At 43.2% G+C, this 27698-nt stretch overlaps 1 protein-coding gene across 6 annotated transcripts in view; it reads left to right on the forward strand.

Moving 5' to 3' along the window:
* ANKRD6 (ankyrin repeat domain 6) overlaps positions 1-27347 on the forward strand; it is a 256760-nt gene extending 229413 nt beyond the window's left edge. For 2 of the 6 annotated variants that reach the window (XM_073675701.1, XM_073675702.1), the window contains exons 10-16: positions 18065-18169; positions 18506-18643; positions 19775-19960; positions 20154-20306; positions 20377-20490; positions 22120-22450; positions 24774-27347. In XM_073675701.1, the coding sequence (XP_073531802.1) occupies positions 18065-18169; positions 18506-18643; positions 19775-19960; positions 20154-20306; positions 20377-20490; positions 22120-22450; positions 24774-25306 (1560 nt within the window). In that variant the 3' untranslated portion in view covers positions 25307-27347. Of the gene's footprint in view, positions 1-18064; positions 18170-18505; positions 18644-19774; positions 19961-20153; positions 20307-20376; positions 20491-22119; positions 22451-24095; positions 24176-24773 lie in introns of all 6 variants that reach the window. The other 4 variants (XR_012318432.1, XM_073675705.1, XM_073675704.1 and 1 more) reach the window with 4 other exon arrangements.
* Positions 27348-27698: the final 351 nt, after the last annotated feature.

Consider the following 27698-nt stretch of genomic DNA (forward strand, 5'->3'; position numbering starts at 1 on the left):
AAAAAAAACTTTGTAAACCTTTTTTGTGAGCTAGAATAATTAATTTAATTTCCTTTGATCATGTCACAGTATTTTTTGGGGAAAACTTTTGAAAAGTTTTTTTTTTTTGTTAAAACAATGCAGTAATCATTCAGGAGCTGTGGGAAGTAAACTAATGAAGTGAAAGAGAAAAATAAGGACGTTGAATTAAGAATGTATCTAGGAGAGGAAAGATGGAAAGAAGCACAATTTGACATTTATTGTAGGTTCTCATGTCCTCAAACTTGGTGTCCCATTAACAATGCCATCAGACATAAAGCATGGCCTCTATGTGTGAGCTGCCCTGTCAGCATAGTTGGGAATATTATATTGAGGGGTTTAAAGCATCTGCACAGGATCATATTTACATGCACTTTCAGAGTAAAACTTCTCCCCGCCCGCTGCCGTGGATTGACAGGTCTCTGTTTATACGCGCACTTAGATAGAGACCTGTCAATCCAAGGCAGCTGGCAGGGAGAAGCCGTTGGGTACTGGCCTTTCCGACTAATCGGCAGCGCAGCTTGGTCCCCGGAGGCTTTTAAAATGTGTTTTCCTCTAAAATGCTGTGGCGTTTCAAACATACCTGGCTGAGATCATACAGCCAGTGCCTGATACATGTTGGCCGTGGATTGGGCAGTATGCATAAGCTGTCAGGTTCACTTTAAAGGAAATCTGTCATTAGGATCAACCCTCCTAAGCAGTCTACATGGGCATTTAGGTCAAAGAAAGTTAAATAAAATTATACCTTGATATCTGCGATTCGATGTCTTATTCCAGAGAAATCCACATTTTTCTTCATTTGTAAATGGGCTGTTAAGATATATGGGCCAGACATAGATCTACTCAACAGTCGGCCTCCGGATATTATTTTAAATGAAAGGGAGCATTACTTTTGTGAGACATGTAATGACTGACAGTCTGCTCTCCTGATCTCACTGCAGAGCTGTGTGTGATTATACTGTAAGTAACCTAGTACAGCAGAGCTGAACTTTGTCTCATTACAAACCCATCTATAGTTATAGCTCTACTCTCACAGTGTTGTCAGCTCATTTGTACTTTGCCCCACCCCCCACTGTGAGATGAATGCTGGATAAATGTTAGTTGTAATCTGGCACAGCTCCATAGTGAAATCAGGAGAGCAAGCTTTCCTTTGTGAGGCATGTAATGACAGACAATCTGCTCTCCTCACTGAGCTTTGTCTCATTACAAACACTTCTAGCCGTTCTCCTCACAGTGCTGTCCGCTCTGCTGTACTGTGTTAGTCGTAATCAGGCAGAACTCTGAAGTGTGATTAGGAGAGCAGACTGTCAGTCATTACATGTCTCATACTGGTAGCACCTCCTTTAATTTAAAATAAGCCCTGGAGGCAGATTCTCTTGGAGATATGTGTCTGACCCACAGATCTTAACAGCTCATTCACATATGAGGAAACCACTGATTTCTCTGGAATAAAATATTTTATTGCAGATATCAAGGTATCATTTTACTCAACTTTCTATGATCTGCATGCCCATATAGACTATTTAGGAGGATTGTCCCCACTGACAGTTTCCCTTTAATGGATTGTAATGAGCGCTTTATTTTGGCATATACTGAGGCCAAACTGAAATATATAGACTAAGTTCAATTACCAGAACTTTGAATAGAAAGTTTTTTTGGCACTCTGCTAGATTACCGTACATCACTTTCTATTGTAATGTTCACAGTGTTCCATAATGTTTAAATTTATGTGACATTTTTTTTTATCTGAATAAGTGTGCTCATGGTAACAGATACAGACTAACATTGTGTACTCTAATTCTCCAGTCATACTCTTGCATCTGTCCCCTAATTCTTAGTAACTTACATTGGTAAGAATTAGGAGGCAGATAAAGGAAATAATGACTTTGCAGGGCCTGTTTGTAGTGTGTTGCTATGGAGTCACCTGGCCGCTGTAGACACAAAAAAATAAGTATTTAATTCAAGGGGGTTTCTATATGATTAGAAAAAAAATGAAGGAAGATAATGTCAGTATAAATAAATTACTAAATAGCTTTAATAAGAAAATCACTCTTGTTCTGTTCAGGGAGCTTATCACTAGTAAAACTCAAGATATGTTCCAGCGTGTTAGAATAAAATCTAGAATTTATTTCGTCCATATATGCAAATTGCCTCTTCAGAGAAAAAGAAGACTTGAGCTCTATAGCGCCACCTATTGGAAGCAGCAATCCTACAAGTCACAATCAACCCTTGAACGAATCGTGCAATATGACTTAGAATAAAAGCCAAATCAGAATCTCAATTTGCAGACACGGTGTTTCAGGCTGTTGGCCCCGGTCAGTGCAAAGTATGAGAACTGATTTGCCTAGATCATAGGCTCTGGACTGAGGTCTAAGGGGTACCGTTTCTCCCTGTGGAGAGTGACACACCGGCTCTGGCATGCCAAGGTAAGTTTGGCTTAATCGCCCTGAAATTTTTAACAAGCTCCTAAAATAGCACCCATCGCTCAGATAAAGATTGCGGGATTGCGATCAAAATGCGTCCCCTTATCCTTCTCACATGGGTGCTATTTTAGGAGCTTGTTAAAAAATTTTTATATGGACTAAATAAATTCTGGATTTTATTCCATGGAGCTAGAACATATCTTGAGTTTTTTCAGTGTCTGATCAAGTCTTATCAGGACGGAGTTCCGTGCACCTGCTGCAATTGTTGGTGACCTGGCTTTTTTTCCTTTGTTCATGTTCTTATCACTAGTACATCAAAATGGCCACTGTCTTGTTACACAGATAGAAACTTGTCCTAGAATGTTTATAGAACAGGTCCCCATGAGCATGTGCAGTAGATTGCTCTTCACTAGTGTTGAATGAGCATGCTCGACACTGCTCGTTACTCGCCCGAGCATCACGCTACTCGGGATGTTCGGCGAGCACCGAGCATTTCCGGGTTACTCGGGCGGGAGCTCGGGTCTCCGCCCTGCACGTTTGGCGCTCTTTACAGAGCCAATGAACATGCAGGGATTGCCAGCCAGTCACTGTAATGCCGCAGCCATGTTGTTTGTGGGCATTACAGTGATTCACCTCGAGTATTTAAAACTGGGTGCCGCCATTTTGGACCCAGTCGCTCCAGATCAGCCAGTGTAGGGTCAGTGCTGCTGAGTTAGGGAGAGATATATAGTGCGAAATAGGTAGTGTAGGGTCTCTAAAACCTGCCAAATCAAACAAACAGTCCTTCTCAGGACTAATATCCATCCCAGATATCAGGCAGGCAGGCAGGCTGTATAGGAGACGCAGTGGTTATACCAGCAAACGCTGCATTACAGTCCTGTGTGCTCCTGTTGGTCAAATTGCTAGACTTATCACCCCGGTCTCAGGGGCCAGGAAATTTTTTTTTTTTTCATCTAAATCCTGTATTTTTTTTTCCTCAGTCAGACTGTCCAAATACGCGTCTTATTAACCTTTTGGTATCCCCCCCCCCCAAAATAAAATAAATTGAGTTTGTCTGTGACTGTTAAGACACCAATATATCTGTTTAAAAGAGTCTGGTATAGGCCAGAAAAATAGAACTGTGGTTTTGCAGTTCCACAGGTCAAATCTCTGTATTATCCTGTTTTTGGCATTTTTTGCCGTAAAAAAAACTGTAATAGTGTCTCCCTGACTGGTCAGACATCAATATATCTTTTTAAAAAAGTCTGGTGTACGCCACATAACTATAACTGTGATTTTGCAGTTCCACGGGTCAAATCTCTGTATTATCCTGTTTTTGGCATTTTTTGCCATAAAAAAAACAGTAATAGTGTCTCACTGACTGTTCAGACACCAATATATCTGTTTAAAAGAGTCTGGTGTAGGCCAGAAAAATAGAACTGTGGTTTTGCAGTTCCAAGGGTCAAATCTCTGTATTATCCTGCTTTTGGCATTTTTTGCCGTAAAAAAAACTGTAATAGTGTCTCACTGACTGTTCAGACACAAATATATCTGTTTGAAAGATTCTGGTGTACGCCACATAACTATAACTGTGGTTTTGCAGTTCCACGGGTCAAATCTCTGTATTATCCACTTTTGGGTCTTTTTTACATAAAAAAAACAGTTTGAGTGTGTCGCTGACTGTTCAGCCCCAAATATATCTATTTAAAAAAGTTTGGTATACGCCAGTAAATTAGAACTGTGGTTTTCAGTTCCACGGTTTAAATCTCTGTATTATCCAGCTTTTGGCCTGTTTTACGTAAAAAAAACAGTAATAGTGTCTCCCTGTCTGTTCAGTCACAAATATATCTATTTAAAAGATTCTGGTGTAGGCCAGACAAATAGAATTATGGTTTTCCTCTTCCACGGTTCTAATCTCCTTTTTATTACCCTTTTTCCATTGATAGTGCGAGTGTAAGCTATTTTACTTCATTTACAATGGGCAAGGCGCGTGGCAAGTGATGTGGAACTGGACGTTATAGTGATGGTGCGTGTAGAGGACGGGGCCGTGGCCAAGGTGAAAATGTGCCACAACCAACAGCCACATCTTCTCGCTCCCACTTCTTGACTGAATTATTAGAGAAGCACACTACAACACCAGTATTGCGAACTGATCAGTGTGAACAGGTTATTAATTGGATAGCAGATAATACTTCCAGTTACCTGGGCACCACCACCTCCGGTCTGTCTTCCACACGGTCAAGTTTTAGTAGCCGTGAGTCTCGACCGCATACTCCCCCTCACCCTGATTCTCCTTCCTCCCACCATGCAGAGTGTCATCAGACAGCAACTGATCCCACTCTTGGACACTCTGAAGAGCTGTTCACTGGTCCATTTCCATATTTGTGCCCCTCGCCTGCTCCGCTTGAAGTGGTGGAAGAGGAGATCCCATGTAGCGATGCCCAAATATTTGAACAGCCACGGCCACAGGAAGTCGACGCTGGCAATTTGTCACAAGAGGTGGACGATGACGAGACACAATTGCCACGAAGTGAGGAGGAGGATCGTGGTGCGCAAGTGGAAGAGGAGGAGGTGGTGGATGATCTAGTAACTGACCCAACGTGGCAGGAGGACACGCAGAGCGAGGCCAGCAGCACACAGGGGGAGGGAGGCAGAGTACCCCAACAGGCAGGAAGAAGCAGTGTGATGGCAGTGAAGGCGGGCAACAGTTCCCCGTAACACCAACACGAGGGAAGTTGCCAGTACAACCGGTAGGTCTTCCAGAGTCTGGAATTTTTTTAAAGACTCTGCTGATAACCCCAAAAAGGCCATTTGTACCACCTGCCATGCCAGCATCAGCAGGGGTGACAAAACTACCAGTCTGACCACCACCAGCATGATCAGGCACATGGCAGCAAAGCACTGACTTTGTGGGGCGAACCCTAGGATCCACGACCAGTGTCAACGGGTGTCACCACTGCTTCTTCCGCTGTTGTGCATGTGATAGAACCCCCTGTTGTGCGTGCAAGGCAATCCCCTGTCCATACTGCATGCAAAGATGCCCCCTCCTCTCAGTCTTCACTTGTTATGGCAGTTTCTCAAGAAACAGCATCAACGTCCACGTCCACGTCCCACCGCAGCGTTCAATTGTCCATATCCCAGAGCTTTGAACGAAAGCGCAAATTCGCAGCCAACGCCCCACAGGCCACAGTCCTAAATTCACACATTTCACGACTGCTTGCGTTGGAAATGCTGCCTTTTAGGCTGGTGGAGACGGAATCCTTCCGCAACCTTATGGCGGTGGCCGTCCCTTGGTACTCGGTCCCCAGCCGACACTATTTTGCCCGGTGTGCCATCCCCGCACTATACAAGCACGTGTCCCAAAACATCTGCCGTGCCCTCAACAACGCAGTTACTGGGAGAGTCCACCTGACAACGGACACGTGGACAAGTGCTTGTGGCCATGGACGGTACATCTCCCTGACTGCACACTGGGTAAACATAGTGGAAGCCGGGACCCAGTCGGACCTTGGGACGGAACACATCCTCCCCACACCGAGGATTGCGGGCCTTATGTCAGTCAGAGTTGCCCCCACAGTGTACAGCTCCTGTGCATCATCCTCCTCCTTCTCATGTTCAGCCTCCATCTAAGATATCACCACATCAGTTACAAGCTGGAAGCACTGCAGTACTGCCTCCACCAAGTGGCAACAGGCTGTGCTGAAACTCATAAGCTTAGGTGATAAACCTCAAACTGCTTGTGAGTTGTGGACAGCTGTGAAAGAGCAGGCAGATCTGTGGCTGAGACCGCTGAACCTACATCCAGGCATGGTCGTGTGTGACAATGGCCGTAACCTGGTGGCGGCTCTGGGGCGAGGCGAGATCACACACGTGCCATGCTTGGCTCATGTGCTTAACCTCGTGGTTCAGTGGTTTCTTAAATCGCACCCCGAGTTGCCAGATCTGCTCGTCAAAGAACGCCGCCTGTCAGCTCATTTTCGCAAGTCGGCTACAGCTTCCGCCGCCCTTGCTGTGTTGCAGCAGCGTTTGCAGCTTCCGGCACACCGACTGGTGTGTGATGTCCCCACATGTTGTAACTCTACCCTCCACATGTTGCAAAGGATTTGTGAGCAGAAGAGAGCAGTTGTGGAGTACCAGCTGCAACAAGGCCGTCGATATTCAGGTCAGACTCCACACATAAGACCTCAGGAGTGGACCTGGATGTCTGACATATGTACCATCTTGACAAACTTTGAGGAGTCCACCAAGATGGTGAGTTGCGATGACGCCATCATTAGCGTCAGCATCCCACTTGTCTGTCTTTTGCAACGCTCTCTGCAGAGAATTAAAGAGGAGGCATTGCAGCCAGAGTATGATGAGATGGATCAAGAACCCTTAATGGGAGATTACACACAGCCCAGCCTCATCTCATCCCAACTTGCATTGGGGGACAATGAGGGAGAGGAGGAGGAGGAGGAAGAAGAACAGGAGCTGGTATCATGCGCTGTAGACGGTAGTACCTGTACAACTGTCATACCGTCGGTTCAGCGTGGGTGGCCTGTGGACAGGGGGGAGGAGGAGGAGGAGGAGAACATGGTCAGTCGTCATCTTGGTGAGGACACGGAAGTCTTGCCCGTTACCAGTCTGGCACGCATGGCTGACTTTATGTTACGCTGCCTTAACCGTGACCATCGCGTTGTCAAAATGTTGGGTGACAGTCATTACTGGTTGGTGACACTTTTAGACCCCGGCTACAAGGAGAACTTTCACTCTCTTATTCCTGAGGTGGAGAGGTCTACAAAAATGGGGCAGTACCAGAAGGCCCTTGCTGCAGAACTGTTAAAAAAATTCCCATCTGAACACGCTAGCGGCGGAGGTCACAGTTCGTTGCCCAACCAAGGAGAGAGAGACGCAACTCCAATCCAGCAGAGGCAGGTGAACACTGTCAACGTTCTGGGACAGTTTTCTGAGACCCGCCCAGCTTACAGGCCCTGAGGAGCGGGGTACTCTCACAAGGAGTGGAAAGTTTCAAAAGATGGTGAGGGAGTACCTTGCCGACCATGCCAGCGTCCTCCGTGATTCCTCTGTGCCTTTTAATTATTGGGTATCCAAGCTGGACACTTGGAATGAACTCGCTCTGTACGCCTTTGAGGTCCTGGCCTGCCCTGCCGCTAGCGTGTTATCGGAGCGTGTTTTTAGTGCCGCTGGGGGAACTATAACAGATAAGCGCACTCGCCTGTCAACTGACAATGCTGGCAAGCTGACCCTTATCAAAATGAACAAGGGCTGGATTGGGCCAGACTTCTCATCACCACCAAATGACAGCAGAGTAACATAAAGTCAAATCCACTGTGTTATTTCGGGAGGTGTATTCCCATGCACCGCTTCACACCCACACATGGGTATACGCTTCCTCATTTCGGCTGTATTTTGCTCTTCTCCTTATCCTCAGCCTCCACCACCACTATACCACTAGGGTGACTTTGGTCCGTGTTGCCAGCATTGCAAGTTCCTCCGTCCTAATTTTTGGCAGCTTTTGCTTGGAAGGCATAGGCAAAGACTATGGGAGACCCACTCCCCAATAATGGGAATAATGTTTTTAAGATGCTGTACTGCATGGCTTTTGTTTGTCAGCATTGCAAGTTCCTCCGTCCTAATTTTTGGCAGCTTTTGCTTGTAAGGCATAGGCAAAGACTATGGGAGATCCACTCCCCAATAATCGGAATAATGTTTTTAATATGCTGTACTGCATGGCTCTTCCAAGGGGCATTTAAACTGTCTTGTTAAGCTACTGCAACCTCCATGTCTCTTCCAAGGGGCATTAAAACCGTCTTGTTAAGCTACTGCGACCTCCACCACTTTTCTCAGGGGCATTGATATTGTCTTTTTATTCCACTGTGACCTCCACCATTCTTCCAAGGGGCATTAAAACCATCTTGTTAAGCTACTGTGACCTCCACCACTTTTCCCAGGGGCATTGATATTGTCTTTTTATTCCATTGCGACCTCCACAATTCTTCCAATGGTCATTAAAACCGTCTTGTTAAGCTACTGCGACCTCCACCACTTTTCCCAGGGGCATTGATATTGTCTTTTTATTCCACTGCGACCTCCACGTCTCTTCCAAGGGGCATTAAAACCGTCTTGTTAAGCTACTGCAAACTCCACGTCTCTTCCAAGGGGCATTAAAACCGTCTTGTTAAGCTACTGCGACCTCCACCACTTTTCCCAGGGGCATTGATATTGTATTTTTATTCCACTGCGGCCTCCACCATTCTTCCAAGGGGCATTAAAACCGTCTCGTTAAGCTACTGCGACCTCCACCACTTTTTCCCAGGGGCATTGATATTGTCTTTTTATTCCACTGCGACCTCCACCATTCTTCCTAGGGGCATTAAAACCATCTTGTTTAGCTACTGCGACCTCCACCACTTTTCCCAGGAGCATTGATATTGTCTTTTTATTCCACTGCGACCTCCACGTCTCTCCCAAGGGGCATTAAAACCGTCTTGTTAAGCTACTGCAACCTCCACGTCTCTTCCAAGGGGCATTAAAACCGTCTTGTTAAGCTACTGCGACCTCCACCACTTTTCCCAGGGGCATTGATATTGTCTTTTTATTCCACTGCGGCCTCCACCATTCTTCCAAGGGGCATTAAAACCGTCTCGTTAAGCTACTGCGACCTCCACCACTTTTTCCCAGGGGCATTGAAATTGTCTTTTTATTCCACTGCGACCTCCACCATTCTTCCTAGGGGCATTAAAACCATCTTGTTTAGCTACTGCGACCTCCACCACTTTTCCCAGGAGCATTGATATTGTCTTTTTATTCCACTGCGACCTCCACGTCTCTCCCAAGGGGCATTAAAACCATCTCGTTAACCTACTGCAACCTCCACGTCTCTTCCAAGGGGCATTAAAACCGTCTTGTTAAGCTACTGCAACCTCCACGTCTCTTCCAAGGGGCATTAAAACCGTCTTGTTAAGCTACTGCAACCTCCATGTCTCTTCCAAGGGGCATTAAAACCGTCTTGTTAAGCTACTGCAACCTCCACGTCTCTTCCAAGGGGCATTAATACCGTCTTGTTAAGCTACTGCAACCTCCACGTCTCTTCCAAGGGGCATTAAAACCATCTTGTTTAGCTACTGCGACCTCCACCACTTTTCCCAGGAGCATTGATATTGTCTTTTTATTCCACTGCGACCTCCACGTCTCTCCCAAGGGGCATTAAAACCATCTCGTTAACCTACTGCAACCTCCACGTCTCTTCCAAGGGGCATTAAAACCGTCTTGTTAAGCTACTGCAACCTCCACGTCTCTTCCAAGGGGCATTAAAACCGTCTTGTTAAGCTACTGCAACCTCCATGTCTCTTCCAAGGGGCATTAAAACCGTCTTGTTAAGCTACTGCAACCTCCACGTCTCTTCCAAGGGGCATTAATACCGTCTTGTTAAGCTACTGCAACCTCCACGTCTCTTTCAAGGGTCATTAAAACCGTCTTGTTAAGCTACTGCGACCTCCACGTCTCTTCCAAGGGGCATTAAAACCGTCTTGTTAAGCTACTGCGACCTCCACGTCTCTTCCAAGGGGCATTAAAACCGTCTTGTTAAGCTACTGCGACCTCCACGTCTCTTCCAAGGGGCATTAAAACCGTCTTGTTAAGCTACTGCGACCTCCACCACTTTTTCCCAGGGGCATTGATATTGTCTTTTTATTCCACTGCTACCTCCACCATTCTTCCTAGAGGCATGAAAACCATCTTGTTTAGCTACTGCGACCTCCACCACTTTTCCCAAGGGCATTGATAATGTCTTTTTATTCCACTGCGACCTCCACGTCTCTTCCAAGGGGCATTAAAACCGTCTTGTTAAGCTACTGCAACCTCCACGTCTCTTCCAAGGGGCATTAAAACTGTCTTGTTAAGCTACTGCGACCTCCACGTCTCTTCCAAGGGGCATTAAAACCGTCTTGTTAAGCTACTGCGACCTCCACGTCTCTTCCAAGGGGCATTAAAACCGTCTTGTTAAGCTACTACGACCTCCGCCACTTTTCCCAGGGGCATTGATATTGTCTTTTTATTCCACTGCGGCCTCCACCATTTTTCCAAGGGGCATTAAAACCGTCTCTTTAAGCTACTGCGACCTCCACCACTTTTTCCCAGGGGCATTGATATTGTCTTTTTATTCCACTGCTACCTCCACCATTCTTCCTAGGGGCATGAAAACCATCTTGTTTAGCTACTGCGACCTCCACCACTTTTCCCAGGAGCATTGATATTGTCTTTTTATTCCACTGCGACCTCCACGTCTTTCCCAAGGGGCATTAAAACCATCTCGTTAACCTACTGCAACCTCCACGTCTCTTCCAAGGGGCATTAAAACCGTCTTTTTAAGCTACTGCAACCTCCACGTCTCATAGAATCATAGAATGTAGAGTTGGAAGGGACCTCCTGGGTCATCTGGTCCAACCCCCTGCTCAAAGCAGGATTCACTAAATCATCTCAAACAGATGTCTGTCCAGCCTCTGTTTGAAGACGTCCATTGAAGGGGAACTCACCACCTCTCGTGGCAGCCTGTTCCACTCATTGATCACCCTCACTGTCAAAAAGTTTTTTCTAATATCTAATCTGTGTCTCCTCCCATTTAGTTTCATCCCATTGCTTCTAGTCTTTCCTTGTGCAAATGAGAATAAAGATGATCCTTCTACAATGTGACAGCCCTTGACATATTTGTAGACAGCTATTAAGTCTCCTCTCAGTCTTCTTTTTTGCAAGCTAAACATTCCCAAATCCTGCAACCGTTCCTCATAGGACATGGTTTGCAGACCAGTCACCATTCTGGTCGCTCTTCTCTGAACTTGCTCCAGTTTGTCTATGTCTTTTCTAAAATGTGGTGCCCAAAACTGTACACAGTATTCCAGATGAGGTCTGACCAAAGAGGAGTAAAGTCCGATAATGACTTCACGTGATCTAGACTGTATGCTTCTGTTAATACATCCCAGAATTGTATTTGCCTTTTTTGCTGCTGCATCACACTGTTGACTCATGTTCAGTCTATGATCTATTAGTATACCTAAGTCTTTTTCACATGTACTGTTGCTTAGCTCTATTCCTCCCATTCTGTATATGCTTTTTTCATTTTTATTGCCCAGATGTAGTACTTTGCATTTTTCCCTGTTAAAAACCATTCTGTTGGTTGCTGCCCACTGCTCCAGTTTATTTAGGTCTTTTTGAATCCTCTCTCTCTCTTCTCTAGTATTAGCTATCCCTCCTAGCTTTGTGTCATCAGCAAATTTAATCAGTTTACCCTCAATTCCTTCATCTAAATCATTGATAAAGATGTTGAACAATACAGGTCCCAGGACGGAGCCCTGTGGTACCCCACTTGCGACATTCATCCAGCTGGATGTGAAGCCATTTACAACCACCCTTTGAGTCCGATCACTAAGCCAGTTATGAATCCACCTAACAGTTGCCTGGTCCATTGCATACTTGGTAATTTTTTCAATAAGGATGGTGTGAGATACTTTGTCAAATGCTTTGCTGAAGTCAAGATATACTATATCTACAGCATTTCCCTGATCCACCCAGTCAGTGATTCTGTCATAGAAGGAAATTAAGTTTGTCTGACATGACTTGTTAGTTACAAACCCATGCTGACTCTGGTTAATCACTTCATTCTTATCCATGTACTTACCTACATGTTGTTTAATAATTTGTTCAAATATCTTTCCTGGTATAGAAGTCAGACTCACCGGCCTATAGTTCCCTGGGTCCACCTTCTTCCCCTTTTTGAAGATAGGAACAACATTTGCTCTTCTCCAGTCTTCTGGGACTTCTCCTATTCTCCAAGAATTTTCAAAGATTATGGAGAGTGGTTCTAAAATTTCTTCTACGATCTCCTTCAGTACTCTGGGGTGTAATTCATCTGGACCTGGAGACTTGAACTCATTTATGTTAGCTAAATATTCCCTCACAATCTTTCTGTTTACAGATAACTTGGATTCTTCTATTCCTTTAAAACGACAGTGAAGATCAGTTGATGATACATTTTCTTTCTGAGAGAAAACAGATGCAAAATAGGAATTAAAAAGTTCGGCCTTCTCAACATCCTCTCTTACCATTTCTCCATTTTCATCCTGTAAAAATCCTATAGCATCTTTGACTTTTCTTTTACTTTTGACATACCCCCAAAATCCTTTTTTGTTGCTTTTGACATCTCTTGCAAGCCTTAATTCATTGTCAGCTTTAGCTTAACTGATACGTGCCCTACAGGATCTGCAGACTGCATTATAATCTTCTTTAGATATGCCTCCCTCTTTCCATTTAATAAACATTTCTTTCTTTCTTTTTAGCATGTGTTTAAGTTCTGTGTTCATCCATCCTGGTTTCCTTAAATGCTTCCCATTCTTCCTACTTTTCGGGATTGTTAACGATTGTGCTTTGAGAATCTCAGTTTTAAAAATTTCCCATCCTTCCTGGACATTTTTGTCCTTAAGGACATCCCTCCTATTCTCTTTCTGAGTCTCTTAAAATCTGCCTTTCTAAAATCTAACCTTGAAGTTTGAGTCTTCACATGTCTTCCTCCTCTAGTTATCGAAAATTCTATAATAGCATGATCGCTGCCTCCTAGGGTCCCAGCCACCTTTACCTCCTCAACCATTTCATCCCTGTTTATAAGGATTAGATCCAAAGTAGCAGATCCCCTTGTTTTCTCCCCTACCTTTTGGAAGATAAAGTTGTCAGCAAGAGAGGATAAGAATTTGCTTGACCTGTTAGTTTTACTTGAGAGAGATTCCCAACAAATGTCTAGATAGTTGAAATCTCCCATGACCACTACGTCATATTTATTTGAGAACTTGGTCATTTGATACATAAAGAGTTCATCCATATCTTCAGCTTGCCCAGGTGGCCTGTAGTAAATGCCTACAATGGTGTCCTTTCCGTTGTTCTCTCCTTGTATTCTTACCCAAACAGTTTCCACAGAACTCCCAGTCTCTGAAGCTTCAATCTCTGTGCAGATATACGCTTTTCTAACATACAATGCGACACCTCCTCCTCGTTTATCAAGTCTGTTTCTTGCAAATAAGTTGTATCCTTTTAGCCTTTTATTCCAATCATGTGTATCGTCCCACCAAGTTTCAGTGATTCCAATGACATCATATTTCTTTTCCTGCATTAGTAGTTCCAATTCTCCTTGTTTGTTGCCCATGCTTTGTGCATTTGTATAAAAACATTTTAGTTTGTGATTGGTTTCTCTTCCTCCCATATTTTTATTATTTAAATTGTTTTGTCTTTGTTCTTCCTTTCCACTTCCAGTAGCAGAGATCTCAATAGTATTTGTCAGCTGTATGGCTTTTTCTGGCCTTTTGCTTCCCTTCCCACATTGTTCTAGTTTAAAGCTCTCCTGATGAGTGTAGCAAGGCGACTTCCAAATACATGTTTTCCAGTCTTTGTAAGGTGCACCCCATCTCTAGCAAGTAGTCCATCGTATAGGTAATTCATTCCGTGATCCAGAAATCCAAATCCTTATTGACGGCACCATCGACGTAGCCAGTTGTTCACCTGTAGAATCTTATTCCACCTCATTGTTCCATGGCCATCCACTGGGAGGATGGATGAGAAGACCACCTGCGCTCCCAATTCTTTCACTTTCTTGCCTAAGTCTTCAAAGTCACTGCAGATGGTTTCCAGGTCCTTTCTTGCGGTGTCATTTGTCCCCACATGTATTAGCAGGAATGGGTAGTGATCTGTAGGTCTGAAGAGTCTTGATTTCCTGTCTCTTCCAAGGGGAATTAAAACCGTCTTGTTAAGCTACTGCGACCTCCACCACTTTTCCCAAGTGCATTGATAATGTCTTTTTATTCCACTGCGACCTCCACGTCTATTCCAAGGGGCATTAAAACTGTCTTGTTAAGCTACTGCAACCTCCACGTCTCTTCCAAGGGGCATTTAAAGCGTCTTGTTAAGCTACTGCAACCTCCACGTCTCTTCCAAGTGGCATTAATACCGTCTTGTTAAGCTACTGCAACCTCCACGTCTCTTCCAAGGGTCATTAAAACCGTCTTGTTAAGCTACTGCAACCTCCACGTCTCTTCCAAGGGGCATTAAAACCGTCTTGTTAAGCTACTGCGACCTCCACATCTCTTCCAAGGGGCATTAAAACCGTCTTGTTAAGCTACTGCGACCTCCACCACTTTTCCCAAGGGCATTGATATTGTCTTTTTATTCCACTGCGACCTCCACCATTCTTTCAAGGGGCATTAAAACCGTCTCGTTAAGCTACTGCGACCTCCACCACTTTTCCCAGGAGCATTGATATTGTCTTTTTATTCCACTGCGACCTCCACGTCTCTCCCAAGGGGCATTAAAACCATCTCGTTAACCTACTGCAACCTCCACGTCTCTTCCAAGGGGCATTGAAACCGTCTTGTTAAGCTACTGCAACCTCCACGTCTCTTCCAAGGGGCATTAAAACCGTCTTGTTAAGCTACTGCAACCTCCATGTCTCTTCCAAGGGGCATTAAAACCGTCTTGTTAAGCTACTGCGACCTACACCACTTTTCCCGAGGGCATTGATATTGTCTTTTTATTCCACTGCGACCTCCACGTCTCTTCCAAGGGGCATTAAAACCGTCTTGTTAAGCTACTGCGACCTCCACGTCTCTTCCAAGGGGCATTAAAACCGTCTTGTTAAGCTACTGCAACCTCCACGTCTCCTCCAAGGGGCATTAAAACCGTCTTGTTAAGCTACTGCGACCTTCACCACTTTTCAAAGGGGCATTGATATTGTCTTTTTATTCCACTGCGACTTCCACCATTCTTCCAACGGGCATTGCATTTCCTCCTAATTTTAGTCAGCTTTTGCTTTTCAACGCATAGGCGAACACTAAGGGAGACCCACTCCCCAATAATGGGTAGAAGGTATTTAGTATGCTGTAATCCACGTCTGTTTCAAGGGGCATTGCAGTTCCTCTTAATTTTTGGAAAGCCTTCCATTCACTGCTTAGGCCAACAGTGTACAAGAAATAGGCTGAACTGGATGGACGCTTGTCTTTTTTCGGCCTTATAAACTATGTAACTATGTAAGTGTACAGGAGACCCAGTTGCTATAAATGGAAAAAACGGTTTAGTTGAGGCCCTCTGACCTCCATTTCACTTCCAAGGGGCATTGGAGTGCCTCGAAATTTTTGTTAGGCATTTCACTCACTGCATGCCCTTTAACTGTGTAGCCGAATCGCTCCTTTTGGTACAGAAACATATCCTACAAGACATGTGTGGTTGACTGGCCTGATATTGATGTGAATGGTCCCTGTTCCTCCTGCTCTTTCTCCTTTGCCACCACCTCATCCATCATTCATCACCTGAAGCTTTGTTTTAACGGGAGTCATAGAACTGGGATAGTAGCAGGAAAATATCCAGCAATCCACGGAGGAGGTAGGATATGCGCCAGAACGCTGACCACCTCAGGCCTAGCCGCTACTACATACATGCGCTTGCATTCCAAGAAAACAAAGCAGACGCTAACTTCTATCATCATCATCATGCTCCTCACCTTGGCACTCTCAACTCCCCTGATGGAGAAGCCAGGGCCCACCGGAGGAGTCTGGTTCTCTGGTGGGCCCGTCCAATGCTGCCCTAAAGCAGGCCAGGCTAAGAAAAGTGTGGGGGAAGTTTCAAGGAGAAATAGGGGCGGCTGGGGACCGTTTATGGACACCCGGCCGCCCCCAGGCGGCTGGGGACCGTGTGTGGACACTCGGGCGCGGGGCGGCTGGGGACCGAGTATGGACACCTGGCCACCCCCTGGTGGCTGGTGACTGAGCGTGGACACCCGGCCGCCGGGTGGCTGGGGACTGAGTATGGATACCTCGCTGCCGAAGCAGCCATGAGGTAGTGTCAGCTTTGACCTCCTCCAAACTAAAAGGCCCCATTTCAAGTGCAAGCAAGCTAGCAGTATGGTATTGCAGCCTGGGGGTGGGTGGGTGGCAGGCTGCAAACTTGCGCTTGCATTGCAAGGAATGGGGAAGGTACAATTGAACACTGCCCTGGGACAAGGACTTGCACGGGGACAGTTGCAAGTCTGCATCTTCTGATGCGGAAAGGATCACTTCTGATGGGTACACTTTTAGGCAGTGACCTGGGTGTCAGAGATATTTCCAGGGGTCTTCCCCATGCTGTTCCCATGTCTTTTCAGCACTGTATGCATGTGTCACACAGCACATGGCCAGATAAGATTGTAAAATGTTAAAATGACATTTCCCGGTGAATGCATTTGTCACTGTTGAAAGCAATACAAAAGTGCAAAAACGCATAAAAAATGCTACTTGTGAACATAGCCCAAGGTGTGGAGGAGTATTTTTGTTTTTGGTTATTTATTTTACCTTATAAACAAGTCTTTACCCTGGAAAGGAAGTTCGTTAACATATTTCACAGGAAAACCGTTTCAGTTTCGTTCTTGAACGTTTTATTGTGAGCCCATTAAAGTAGCTTAATACCTCTGACCACGTTGTTGACAGCAGTGACCTGGGGGTCAGAAATGATTCCTGGTGCGATGCCCATGCTGTCCCCATGTCTTTTGAGCACTGTCACTATCGTTTTGGGCACCTTTTAGGCTTTCTACAGACTGCCGGGGGTGCCTCTGAAAAAATGCTCGGGTCTCCCATAGACTAACATTGGGTTCGTTGCTCGGGTCGAGTACCCGAGTATCACGGTGAGCTCAGCCCGCGTTTCGAGCACCCGAGCATTTTAGTGCTCGCTCAACACTACTCTTCACCTTTCCCTTAGTGTGAAGGAACATGTATTCTCCTTTAATTTTCTAATGTAATACTGGAGAAACCAGGGGTGCTGAGGTAAGAGGCTGTTCACAGAGCTGTCTACCCTTTCTATGTGATCTAATACTGGCGATAGCAAGAATGCTGAGGTAGCAAGAGAACACTCACACTGCTATCCACCCTGTCTTTCTGATCTACTACGGGAGATATCAAGGGATCTGAGCTAAGAAGGGGCTGCACACACTGCTGTCCACCATGTGTATCTGATCTAATACTGCAGGTACCAGGGGTGTTGAGGTAAGAAGAGGTTGCTCACTCTTCTGTCCATCCTGCCTGATCTAATACTGGAGATACCAGAAGTGCTAAGGTAAGAAGCTGCTCACACTGCTGTCCACCCTGTTTTTTTTTTTATCTAATACTCGATATGCCAGGGATGCTGAGGTAAGAAAAGACTTCTCACACTGCTGTCTACTGTGTCTATCTAATCTAACACTGCAGATACTAGTGGTGTTGAGGTAAGAAGAGGCTGCTCACACTGCTGTCCACCCTGTCTTTCCTGAATATAGAGCACTGCTGTGAACTGAAGATAAGCTATACTACATACTGTCAAGCTATCTCTTGTTTGTAGTAAGAGTGTCCTACTGCACATGCTCACAAACGACTGTCCTATTATTATTCTAGGACAGGTTTCTGTTAGTGTGATGAGACTGTGGATGTTTTGATGTACTACAGTGATTATTTTTCTAGAGAAAACAAGATTAATTTGTTAATTAAAATTATTTAGGAATTTGTTTACAATGACATTACCTTTCTTTATTTGTTCTATTCTTGTATTTATAAAATAATGTTGATATTTTCATACAGATATAATATAAATGGCATCTTTACTTTTAATAGGTTTTACGATTTAGCCGTGGCAGAAGCTTGAGGAAAAAAAGAGAAAAGCTGAAGGAGGAAAGACGGACTCAGTCAGTTCCAAGGGAAGATATTGCAGACAGTAAAGTATGTATTTACTGTAATGTTTCTTGACACTGTAATGGTTCCAGCCTGTTCTATACAGACACAGATGCACTTATCAATATGAATGAAATAATATCCTGCCTGTCAAGCGCTAGTAGAGTGAGAATGGTAAAACTGTGGGAGTTGGCAGGATTGTTTCCTGTTATTATTGAATCAGGAGTTCGTTTCCATCATAGAGATCTTTTATTTGTGAATACATTCAGTTTATCGTGTTGTGTCATTAGAGTCTATTGAAAAAGTCAACTTTTGGATTTCATTATGTTAAAAATAGATATTTCTGGCATAATGTCTTTTTTAATGTCATAACTGACCTTTCAGGCCAGCGTATCAGCAGCTGATGACACCCACAGTAGCGAGCAAGCTGTGATCAAACAGGGAGATGGCAAAGATGAACAGCGAGCTTCAACTGCTGTGAATAAACAAAGGAAAGGGAAAAGACCAAAACCAAAAGAAAAGGTACAGGACGGCATTGTCACTGCCTTACAACATGAATGTCAACTGTGCTACTATTACAGCAGTCTGGTTATATACCCCAAATATCTACTCTCAAATTCAATAAGCCTCCTGTTGGCTATTGCTAAAAACAGTTAAAGCGTTATTCTCAAGATAACTTGCTGATATCTGGGGTCCAGCTGCTGATATACCCGGCAATCCCGAGATTGGGGTTCTGCAGCGTTGTATGTATTGGAGGGGCACATGACTGGCCTTGGCTCCATAAATTCTCTGAGTCTATTGGAGGAAGCGGAGCACTGTACTCAGCTATTTACTGCAGTCCTATTGACTATGAATGTAGCTGAGGCCAAGCATTCAAGGTGAGGCTGCAGAGGCTAGTTCTTGGGATCTCTGGGTGTCCATAGCTTGTTTTTTCAATAATAACCCTTTAGCTAATGTAAAATGCATGACTGCTGTGCAAGGCCTTGGCTTAAATGGAGCTGAGCTGCGATTCCAAGCACGAACCATGGATAGGAATGGTGCTGCTTCTGGAAAAAAAATGACGCCTTTTTGTAATCCTGGACTACTTCAATGCCTAAGGTGACTCTAATAATAGTTGTAACTTCTATTATTAATGTACAAGCAGTTTCCTTGCTCTTTTTCTGTTTGCTAAAATAGTGGAAAAGGCTCCGATTAAATTAAGAAGCTTAAAACCCTTATTACTGGAGTACCTAGATTAATATAAGGGTATGTTCACACCTGGCATTTTTGCCGCATTTCTTTCTACATAAAAGTCGAGTACTGACAGGAAAAACGCTGTGTGTATGAAGCGTGTTTTTTATGCATTTTTTTATACATTTTTATGCATTTTTTTGCTTATTTTTAAGTGCCATTGTTACACTCTTCCTCCTATAGATAATGCAGTATCCTACCTATCTTAAAAACACACCTGCCCTTAGTCTGTTCTCATCTGTATCCATAGATCACTACAATTAGGACAAGAGAAACTAGAAAGCAATTTGTCTTCCTTCATCTAATTAATAGACTTTCTGTTTGGAAGATTCAGAAAGAAGAATGATTTTTTTGAGCTATAGCACAGATCTATTTCTTGGGTCAGAGCTATAATCTAACATCATATACTTCATATATTCTTAGATTTCAGCTCTATCAGATCCAACGTCACCTGCAGATCAGCAGCCATTTTCTGGTGGCCATCTAACCAGACACAGCCAAAGGAGAAAGAGCAAACACAGTGTTCTCTCTCCGCAGTTCCCTCCCCACGAGGCCAGGGCTTACCAGCTGTACACGCTATACCGAGGAAAAGATGGCAAAGTTATGCAGGTAACGTGTTGGTGTCCTGTGTGCAGAGCATGGAGAGGCACACAGGACGGAAAATGTGCACTATCATTTCTAATATATAAATATATACACTATAAATATAGGTAGAGAAAATGTTTGACGATAAGTTGCTTATTTTCCATGTGTGTATGGTAGCTGTGCTGCTGGCTATAATCCACAGTCATTTTCTCATCAGGCTCCCATAAACGGATGTCGCTGTGAGCCACTTTTGTGTAAACTTGAGAATCAGTTAGAAGCAACTAAAGAAGAGATAAAGGCAGAGATTGTGACAGTGCAAGATCAGATGAATGCAAAACTTGGACAAATGGACACTAAAACTCAGCACCAGGTAGGATTAACCACTGCCTCACTGCGTAGGAAGTGAAATCCTGAAATAACCTGGCCTCCCATTTTTGTAGTTACGGGTTCTGGACAAGCTAATGATGGAGCGGATGTCTGCAGAGAGAGCAGAATGTGTCTGTCGCCTTCAGCAACAAACAGATGTGCAGAAGAAGGAGGCCGAAAAACGTCAGGTACGCACAATCACTATATATCTTCTCTAAATGAAAGAAAATCAGGGTCAGGCTCAACACGTACCACCACTAGTAAAACTACACTAAAAAAAGGCCATGCTCCTTCACTTTGTCAGCCAACAGCTGTTCTTCATGGCTAGCCCATACACTTACATGCTCAGCTTTATTATGCATCTGTTTTCAATGGGGAGAGGGGAATAAACTGCTGCCAGCAAAAAGTTCTCAGCGGCACATCTCTTCTAAGAATAAAATAATCCCCCTGGGAAGAGTCTGCGTTCCTCCCCATACATGAGATGTCAGTTAGTTTGGTTGACTTTGCTCAGCGCAGCCATTTTTGCTTTTTGTGCCATCATTTTTTGTCCTCCCCTTCTTCAAACAGTCATAACTTTTTTTATCTTTCCATCAGCATAGCCTTATGTGGACTTGTTTTTTTATATGAGTTGTAGTTTTGTATGATACGAGTCACTTTACCACGTATTGTACTGTAAAGCAGGAAACAGATTTCAACGGGGGGTGAAATGTTTCAAAATATAATTCTGTTACTGTATTTCTATTATTATTTATTATTATAGCGCCATTTATTCCATGGCGCTTTACATGTGAAGAAGGGTATACATAATAGAAAACAAGTACAATAATCTTGAACAATACAAGTCACCGACTGGTACAGGAGGAGAGAGGACCCTGCTCGCGGGGCCTCACACTCTACAAATTTTGGATTTCATTTTTATTCAGCGTCCCCTGTGCAAAAAAAGTGAAAATTTAGTACTTAAAGAAAAACAAAACTTTGGCTTGTGTCCTCAGAATGTTTTCATTTTCTTTTTGATGGAGCTGTGTGAAATCATGTTTTTTGCTTGGCAAGCTGACATCATTAGTGATACCATTTTGGAGTACATAGAATGATTTTTGCAGTTTTTTTATTGCATTTTTTGGGAAGTGCACTGACTGGTGTTTTAATTTATTTTATGGTGTTTATTGTATAGTATTTGTTAATTCATTTGATATTTGACAGATCAAAATTTTATAGGAAAAGGAGATGATTCAAGCTTTTATATTTTTGAAAACTTTATTTTTCAGTCCTCCAGGACACTTGAATCTGTGATCATTTGATCTCCTGTACTCTAGCTTTGCAGTACAATTGAAACCAGAAGTTTACATGCACTTTATAAAAAGACACATATGCATGTTTATCTCAATATCTAACATGAAATAAGAATAAATCTTTCCCGTTTTAGATCAATTAGGATTACCATAATTTTTAATATTTGCCAAATGCCAGAATAATGAGAGAGAGAGAGAATGTTTTAAGGCATTTTTATTACTTACTGTAATAATAAGAAGTTCTTGTATACAGCTGCCTATTGTACTGATCTTTAACAACTTCTTTACATGATTATATAAACATGGTGACCCCAGGCCATCTAGTATACACATAGTTTTCTAGAGCAGGTAACTAGGACCTCTTGAATAGATGAATGACTCTTGGGAAAATAATTTCTGACTGTGTAGTCTAAGCTTACACTGTCTAAATTTTAGGAAGTATTCACATTTACTAATCCTATATAGAACGATATGCCAGGGCTCTTTTCGTATATTATCACACACATAAACCACATTTCTTTTTTTAAGGTATCTGTTGTGAATGAACTAAAAACTTGGTGTTTACTGAAAATCCAAAACCTTGAGTTGAAACTTTCTGGAGATTCAAAGCCATCCAAGACAAAGCCGTCCCCTTCAACATGCGAGTCGACAGATCACCCCATATCAGAAAGTCCAAACAGCAGCAAGGAATATAATATTGCAGACACATCTGTCCCACCGCAGTCCTCCAGTCAACACTCATACGCCGCCACGCAGAGCAGTTTATCCGATGAGCCGGCCAGAGAGCAGTCACTTCCCTCAGAGGAAAACAGCAGAAGGCAGCAGATTGCTCCCACTCAAGAATTCATGGTGTGTGCATGTAAGTCAGCCAGAATATTAATTTGATGATGTGCGCAATTAAAAGATGGAGTGACTCAGTAGCTATAAAATTGAGATGGGACAGTGATTAGGCAACATCTGCTCAGTGGGGTTCTAAATAACTACAGGAAAAGCATGAATGCATAATGTAATAATATAGCATGCAGCATGATAATATAGAGTATTGGTAAAGTGGCAAACATTGAGCACCATTTCTCAGCTACAAGCTGGTAGAAAGAAAGTGTCCAGCATTGTGCTAATGGAAATCTCTCAGCCTAAGACTACATTCACACATCCAGCCTGGTGCTGTCTGTTTTTTTCTTGGAGACCACACTGACCCATAGAGATTCATTGAGCCATACATACATCAGTCTTGACTGGATCTCTGTGTCCGGACTGTGAGACTCACAGAATGTCCTTTTCCCATCATTTTGCAGATCAGACACAGCCATTAAAGTCTATGGGAATCTGTGAGACATGGATGAAACTAGGAAGACAGACATTGTACTTCAGAGTGCCTTCTGAGTTTCATCTATTTTAAACTGATGGATTAAGAGTCAGTGGATAAAAAGAACCTCAGACAGTCTGCCTGCTTCAGGGAAGACATAACAGAGGAGAAAAAACCCCGAAGCAACTAGAATGATATCACAGAAAAAAATCAGTTCTTTGTCTTGCATGGTAACAATCACATCGATGTGTGAATGTAGCCTTGTATGCTGTCCTAGGTAGGGGGCTATAGGTCTTTACCATCTAGTGGCCAAATGGGAAGAAGAAAATATACAGCTTGTGTGCTAGAAGCCGGCCTTACTTGGCTGTTTTCAGAACTCCCTTAGAAGCAACTACAGAAAGCTGCCCATGCAGAGGTACCGGTTTCAGAGGTTTAGCAGGTTCATCTTCCCACACTTATGGGTTAATTGAATACAACATGATTAGAACTGGACCACACTAACCGGCTGCATAAAAGGTGCTGTGATACACTGTCCATTTGGATGACCATTATATATGCACAGACAGAGCATTATGCCTTGCCTAATACATCTGGAATACAGCCTGCTGGAATTACTTGTCATGGGTTTTACATTTCTTCTGTTCTTGTCTTAAAATGGAACATGACAGCTGATACATGCTGCCCAGTCCAAGGTCAGCATGTATCAGGCACTGGCTCTACTATCTCAGCCAGGTATGTTTGACTTTAAACCGCTGCGGCATTTCCGAGAGAAACATACATTAAAAGCCGGGGACTAAGCTGCAATGGTGATTACTCGGACAGGCAGGTCCCCGGTGGCTTCCCCCTGCCTGCTACCAGTGACTGGTCTCTCTCTATACACATGCTCAGGGAGAGACCCATCCCTCAAGAGAAGTGGGAGGAGAAGTCGCCAAGAACCAGCCTTCTCGACTAGTCACCCATGCAGCTTAGTCCCACGTAGCTTTTAAAGTATATTTCAGAGTGAAACATATATGGCTGAAATCATACAGCCAGTGCCTAATACATGCTGCTCGGTCCACAGGTAGCATGTATCAGGTGTCAGGTTACCTTTAAATATTGTCAAAATATTAAAGTACAAACGACTGCTACTTGTTTGCCCTGACACTACTCAGTATATGGCATTCTAGTGTTCTCTTTTTTTCTGCCCTGGTGCTTTGAGGTTCGTGTTTGCAGGTCTCCTCTTCTGTGATGTCTGGCTGCACCCCCAAGCATTACTCCAAAGAGCCATGTCATGTGCCGGTGAGGTCTCACAAGTTTGATGATTTGCATGGATCTGCCCTTTCTTGTAAAATGAGGGATCAATCCCTTGTTTTGGCATTTGTGATGTGAAGTAATGGCTTGCACATACCTTATCATGTAGAAGGCCAATGTCATACATGACAGAATTTGACTGGAGGGCGTTTTGTTTCCTTTCATTTCACCACACTTTCACCTTACTGGTTATTCAGCAGATTAAGGATGTAAAAAGCTTGTGAATAGAATTTTTCTTGTAACATTTGATTAAGTTTAATTACTGTTTTTATGGTAGAAGATCAGAATAAACCTTTAGGAAAGGAAGAGAGGGAGATGATGAAAGTAAATCACTGTTTCCGTTAGGATGAAGCATAAATCGGAAAGTGACATATTAGTTGCAGGGTTCACTTAGAATAGAGCAGAACCATCCTTGTTAATGTGGTAAAAACTCCAGCAAAAGCAATGATACAACTGACAAGATGGAAGTACAACATTAATTCTGAGATGTGTATTATTCAGGATCTTATTAAAAGACTTTTTCATTTCAGCATGATTAGTAGTCTTGGATTATTTTGCAACTTATCTGTTTTATTTTTCTCAATAGCCATAGAGCAGCCATCTATACCTGCCGTGCCACCTGCTGTAAGGCCTAAAGAAAAAACAAGCTCTGCATCGACCCTTAGGCATCAACCAGACCTGGCCATTTCCAGCCTTCCCAACCCTAAAATGAGACACGCTAAAATCCATCCCACCACCAAGAACTTATCAGATGGCAAGAAAGCGGACAAACAGATTGTAAACCTCACAGACAGAGGGACACAGACAAGAAAATGTGCAAAAACTGGTCAGCTACGAGAGAGAGCACCCATTTCTGGACATCAAAATCAAGGTTGTAGTACAACTGGCGAGCAAACTGTTCCAAGGGTTAGAGATGCATCTCAAGCGCTGGAAATCACTCAATACTTCTTTGAGGCAGTATCTACTCAGATGGAAAGATGGTATGAGAGAAAGATAGAAGAAGCCAAATCTCAAGCAAACCAGAGGGCAAATGAAGACAAAATAGCCTTACAGCAACATATAAGGAGTTTGGAAGAGGAGCTTATGAAGTTACGGACTAAATTACAGAAGGAAAGCTAGCAACAATGCATTTGTACAAAGGAACCATTTCGCTTCTCCATCTCCATCACCAGTATCAGTGTTTAATGGAAATATTCCAAGCCTTTGTGCATGATCTTACAAAGCCACGTCCATTACCACATTAAAGCTAATAGACAAATACAAGGCATGCATTAATATTGAATGTTCATCTATGAATTGCATGGCCTATCCATCTGGTGAATAGATCTTGTACCATCCAGTGCAGCTGTCATGTGCCATAGGCTCACCATTTACTCTGCTGTACATTTTATGCTGTAGACATGTGCATGTACCACTCTGCAGTTGCCACCTCCATTCTGACAGCAAGTATATGGTGCGACCCGTGTGCTTTGCATTATAGATTGCTATGAGCCAAAATTGCAATAGTGTTAAAAATGTCAGTCACAAGTTGCTTTCCCCATAGGAAATAATAGAAGTTGCACACAACTTGTGTGTGGCATTAGATTTATTTGTAGTCTCTTTCTAAGACCAACATTTTAAAATACAAACTCTACATTTGTGTCATTGTAGCATGGCCAGACCCACAATTGGATCGGAAATGCAGAATTGGATCTGATTCTAGGTATAGTAGAGAGATTAAAAGGCCCCATCAGAAATTGTATCCTGCAAAGCACCTGTGTAACATCGGCATTGGGTACTACTTTTCTAGAGTACACAGGATGGCTGATCATCAGCATAAACGCTCTTACGCAGCTGAATAGTAAAGTCAATACAACATACAAAATGGAACCAATTTTATCTTTGCTATAACTCTATTTGACTTCTAATCTACTGTGAAATCGAGGATTCTTACTGTATGCCTCTACATTTTATATCAGCTTTTCCTCCAACAGGTTTTCCAGGCAAGGTATGAATTTCTGTAGTTACTCTATCTGATTGCATTTTGCTGAACCCTAATGGTGCGCAATATACACACTGTTGGGAATCAGCTCTGTTTGCCTGTTAGAGCGGTCAGAACACGAACACACATAGAGGTCAATTCATCAAAGCTTTTTGCCAGACTTCTGGCAAAAAAACCTTTGAAAAGTCACAATTTTTCATGCAAAAAATGTGACTTCTGGTGTTTTCACAACATTCTTGTCCTAGCTCCAACAAGGTGGGCGAAAGTGGGGCAGCACAGAGGCGTGTGGCGATCCCCGCTCATCAAATTCATGACTAAGGGTGGCGTTCGCTACTCCAGAAATCTTACTCCATCAGCGGCAGCAGTAAGATTTGTGGCAATGCACACATAGTGACACACGCCACTATGCATTATACCTGATTCATTAAGAGGCGTGTTTCTTAAAAAAAAAATCCCTTTAACAGTTAATGCATGCTATAGATGAATAGTGTTAAAACTGCATCATTATGGGAACCTACAGAAAGCTTGAGACACGGGGTAAGCATTCACACATATTCTGGCTTTAGTGTTTGATGTGAATGCCATAAATTTAGCACCAGAACCAGGAAAAGGTGGATTCCCTCCTCTCCCATTATTAGATCAGATTGTCTTTTATGATTTTCACATAGAACCATATAATGCCTGTGTTCAAAAGCCTTTGAGATTTTGTTTTCATTTCCCTCCTACTAGAACACCTTATCTTTTATACAGAGGGACCATGGACTATGAATACAACATTGTACGCCCTTTGCTTAGCGTGAACATTGCCAGAAATCAGGAATTTCTTCACTAATTTATCAGTTTTTGCATCCTTGTGCAAAAAAATTAGGAGAGAAGTATACTTTTGTCCATTATATTTTTGTTTAGTATCCTCTCCTAATTTTAGCATTAAAAATGGATATAAAATGGTAATGAAATTTGGAAGTGTGAATGAGGCAAGGAGAGCGCTGAGCCAGATAACATTGCCTGCTCTATAGGGAAATGGAACTTAATGGCAGTCAAATTTGATCTACAAGGTTCTTATTTGCTATCATTTTTTTTATTATTATTATTCAACATGAAAGTGTATTGACAAACATATTTTCTATGACTTGGCATGTTATATTACAATATACTTGGCAAAAAAACACACAACAAAAATCTTTACCACGGGCTTTTATTTAACTGTATTTACTGGAACCAATCAGGGTCTTTATGTTTTGTAAGAACTACTTGTATAAAGCAAATTGCCTCTTCAGAGATGGAGAGGACTTGTACTCTATAGCGCCACCTATTGGAAGCAGCAATCCTACAAGTCACAATCAACCCTTTAACGAGTCGTGCAATATGACTTAAGATAAAAGCCAAATCAGAATCTCAGTTTGCAGACACGGTGTTTTGGGCTGTTGGCCCTCATCAGTATGAGAACTGATTTGGCTAGGTGAGAAGCGCTGGACTGAGGTCTATGGGGTAGCGTTTCTCCTTGTGAAGAGTGACATACTGGCTCTGGCA

This window comes from Phyllobates terribilis, unplaced genomic scaffold (assembly GCF_046119375.1).
Source record: "Phyllobates terribilis strain yellow unplaced genomic scaffold, ASM4611937v1 Scaffold_3__8_contigs__length_932513732, whole genome shotgun sequence".
Lineage (NCBI taxonomy): Eukaryota > Metazoa > Chordata > Amphibia > Anura > Dendrobatidae > Phyllobates > Phyllobates terribilis.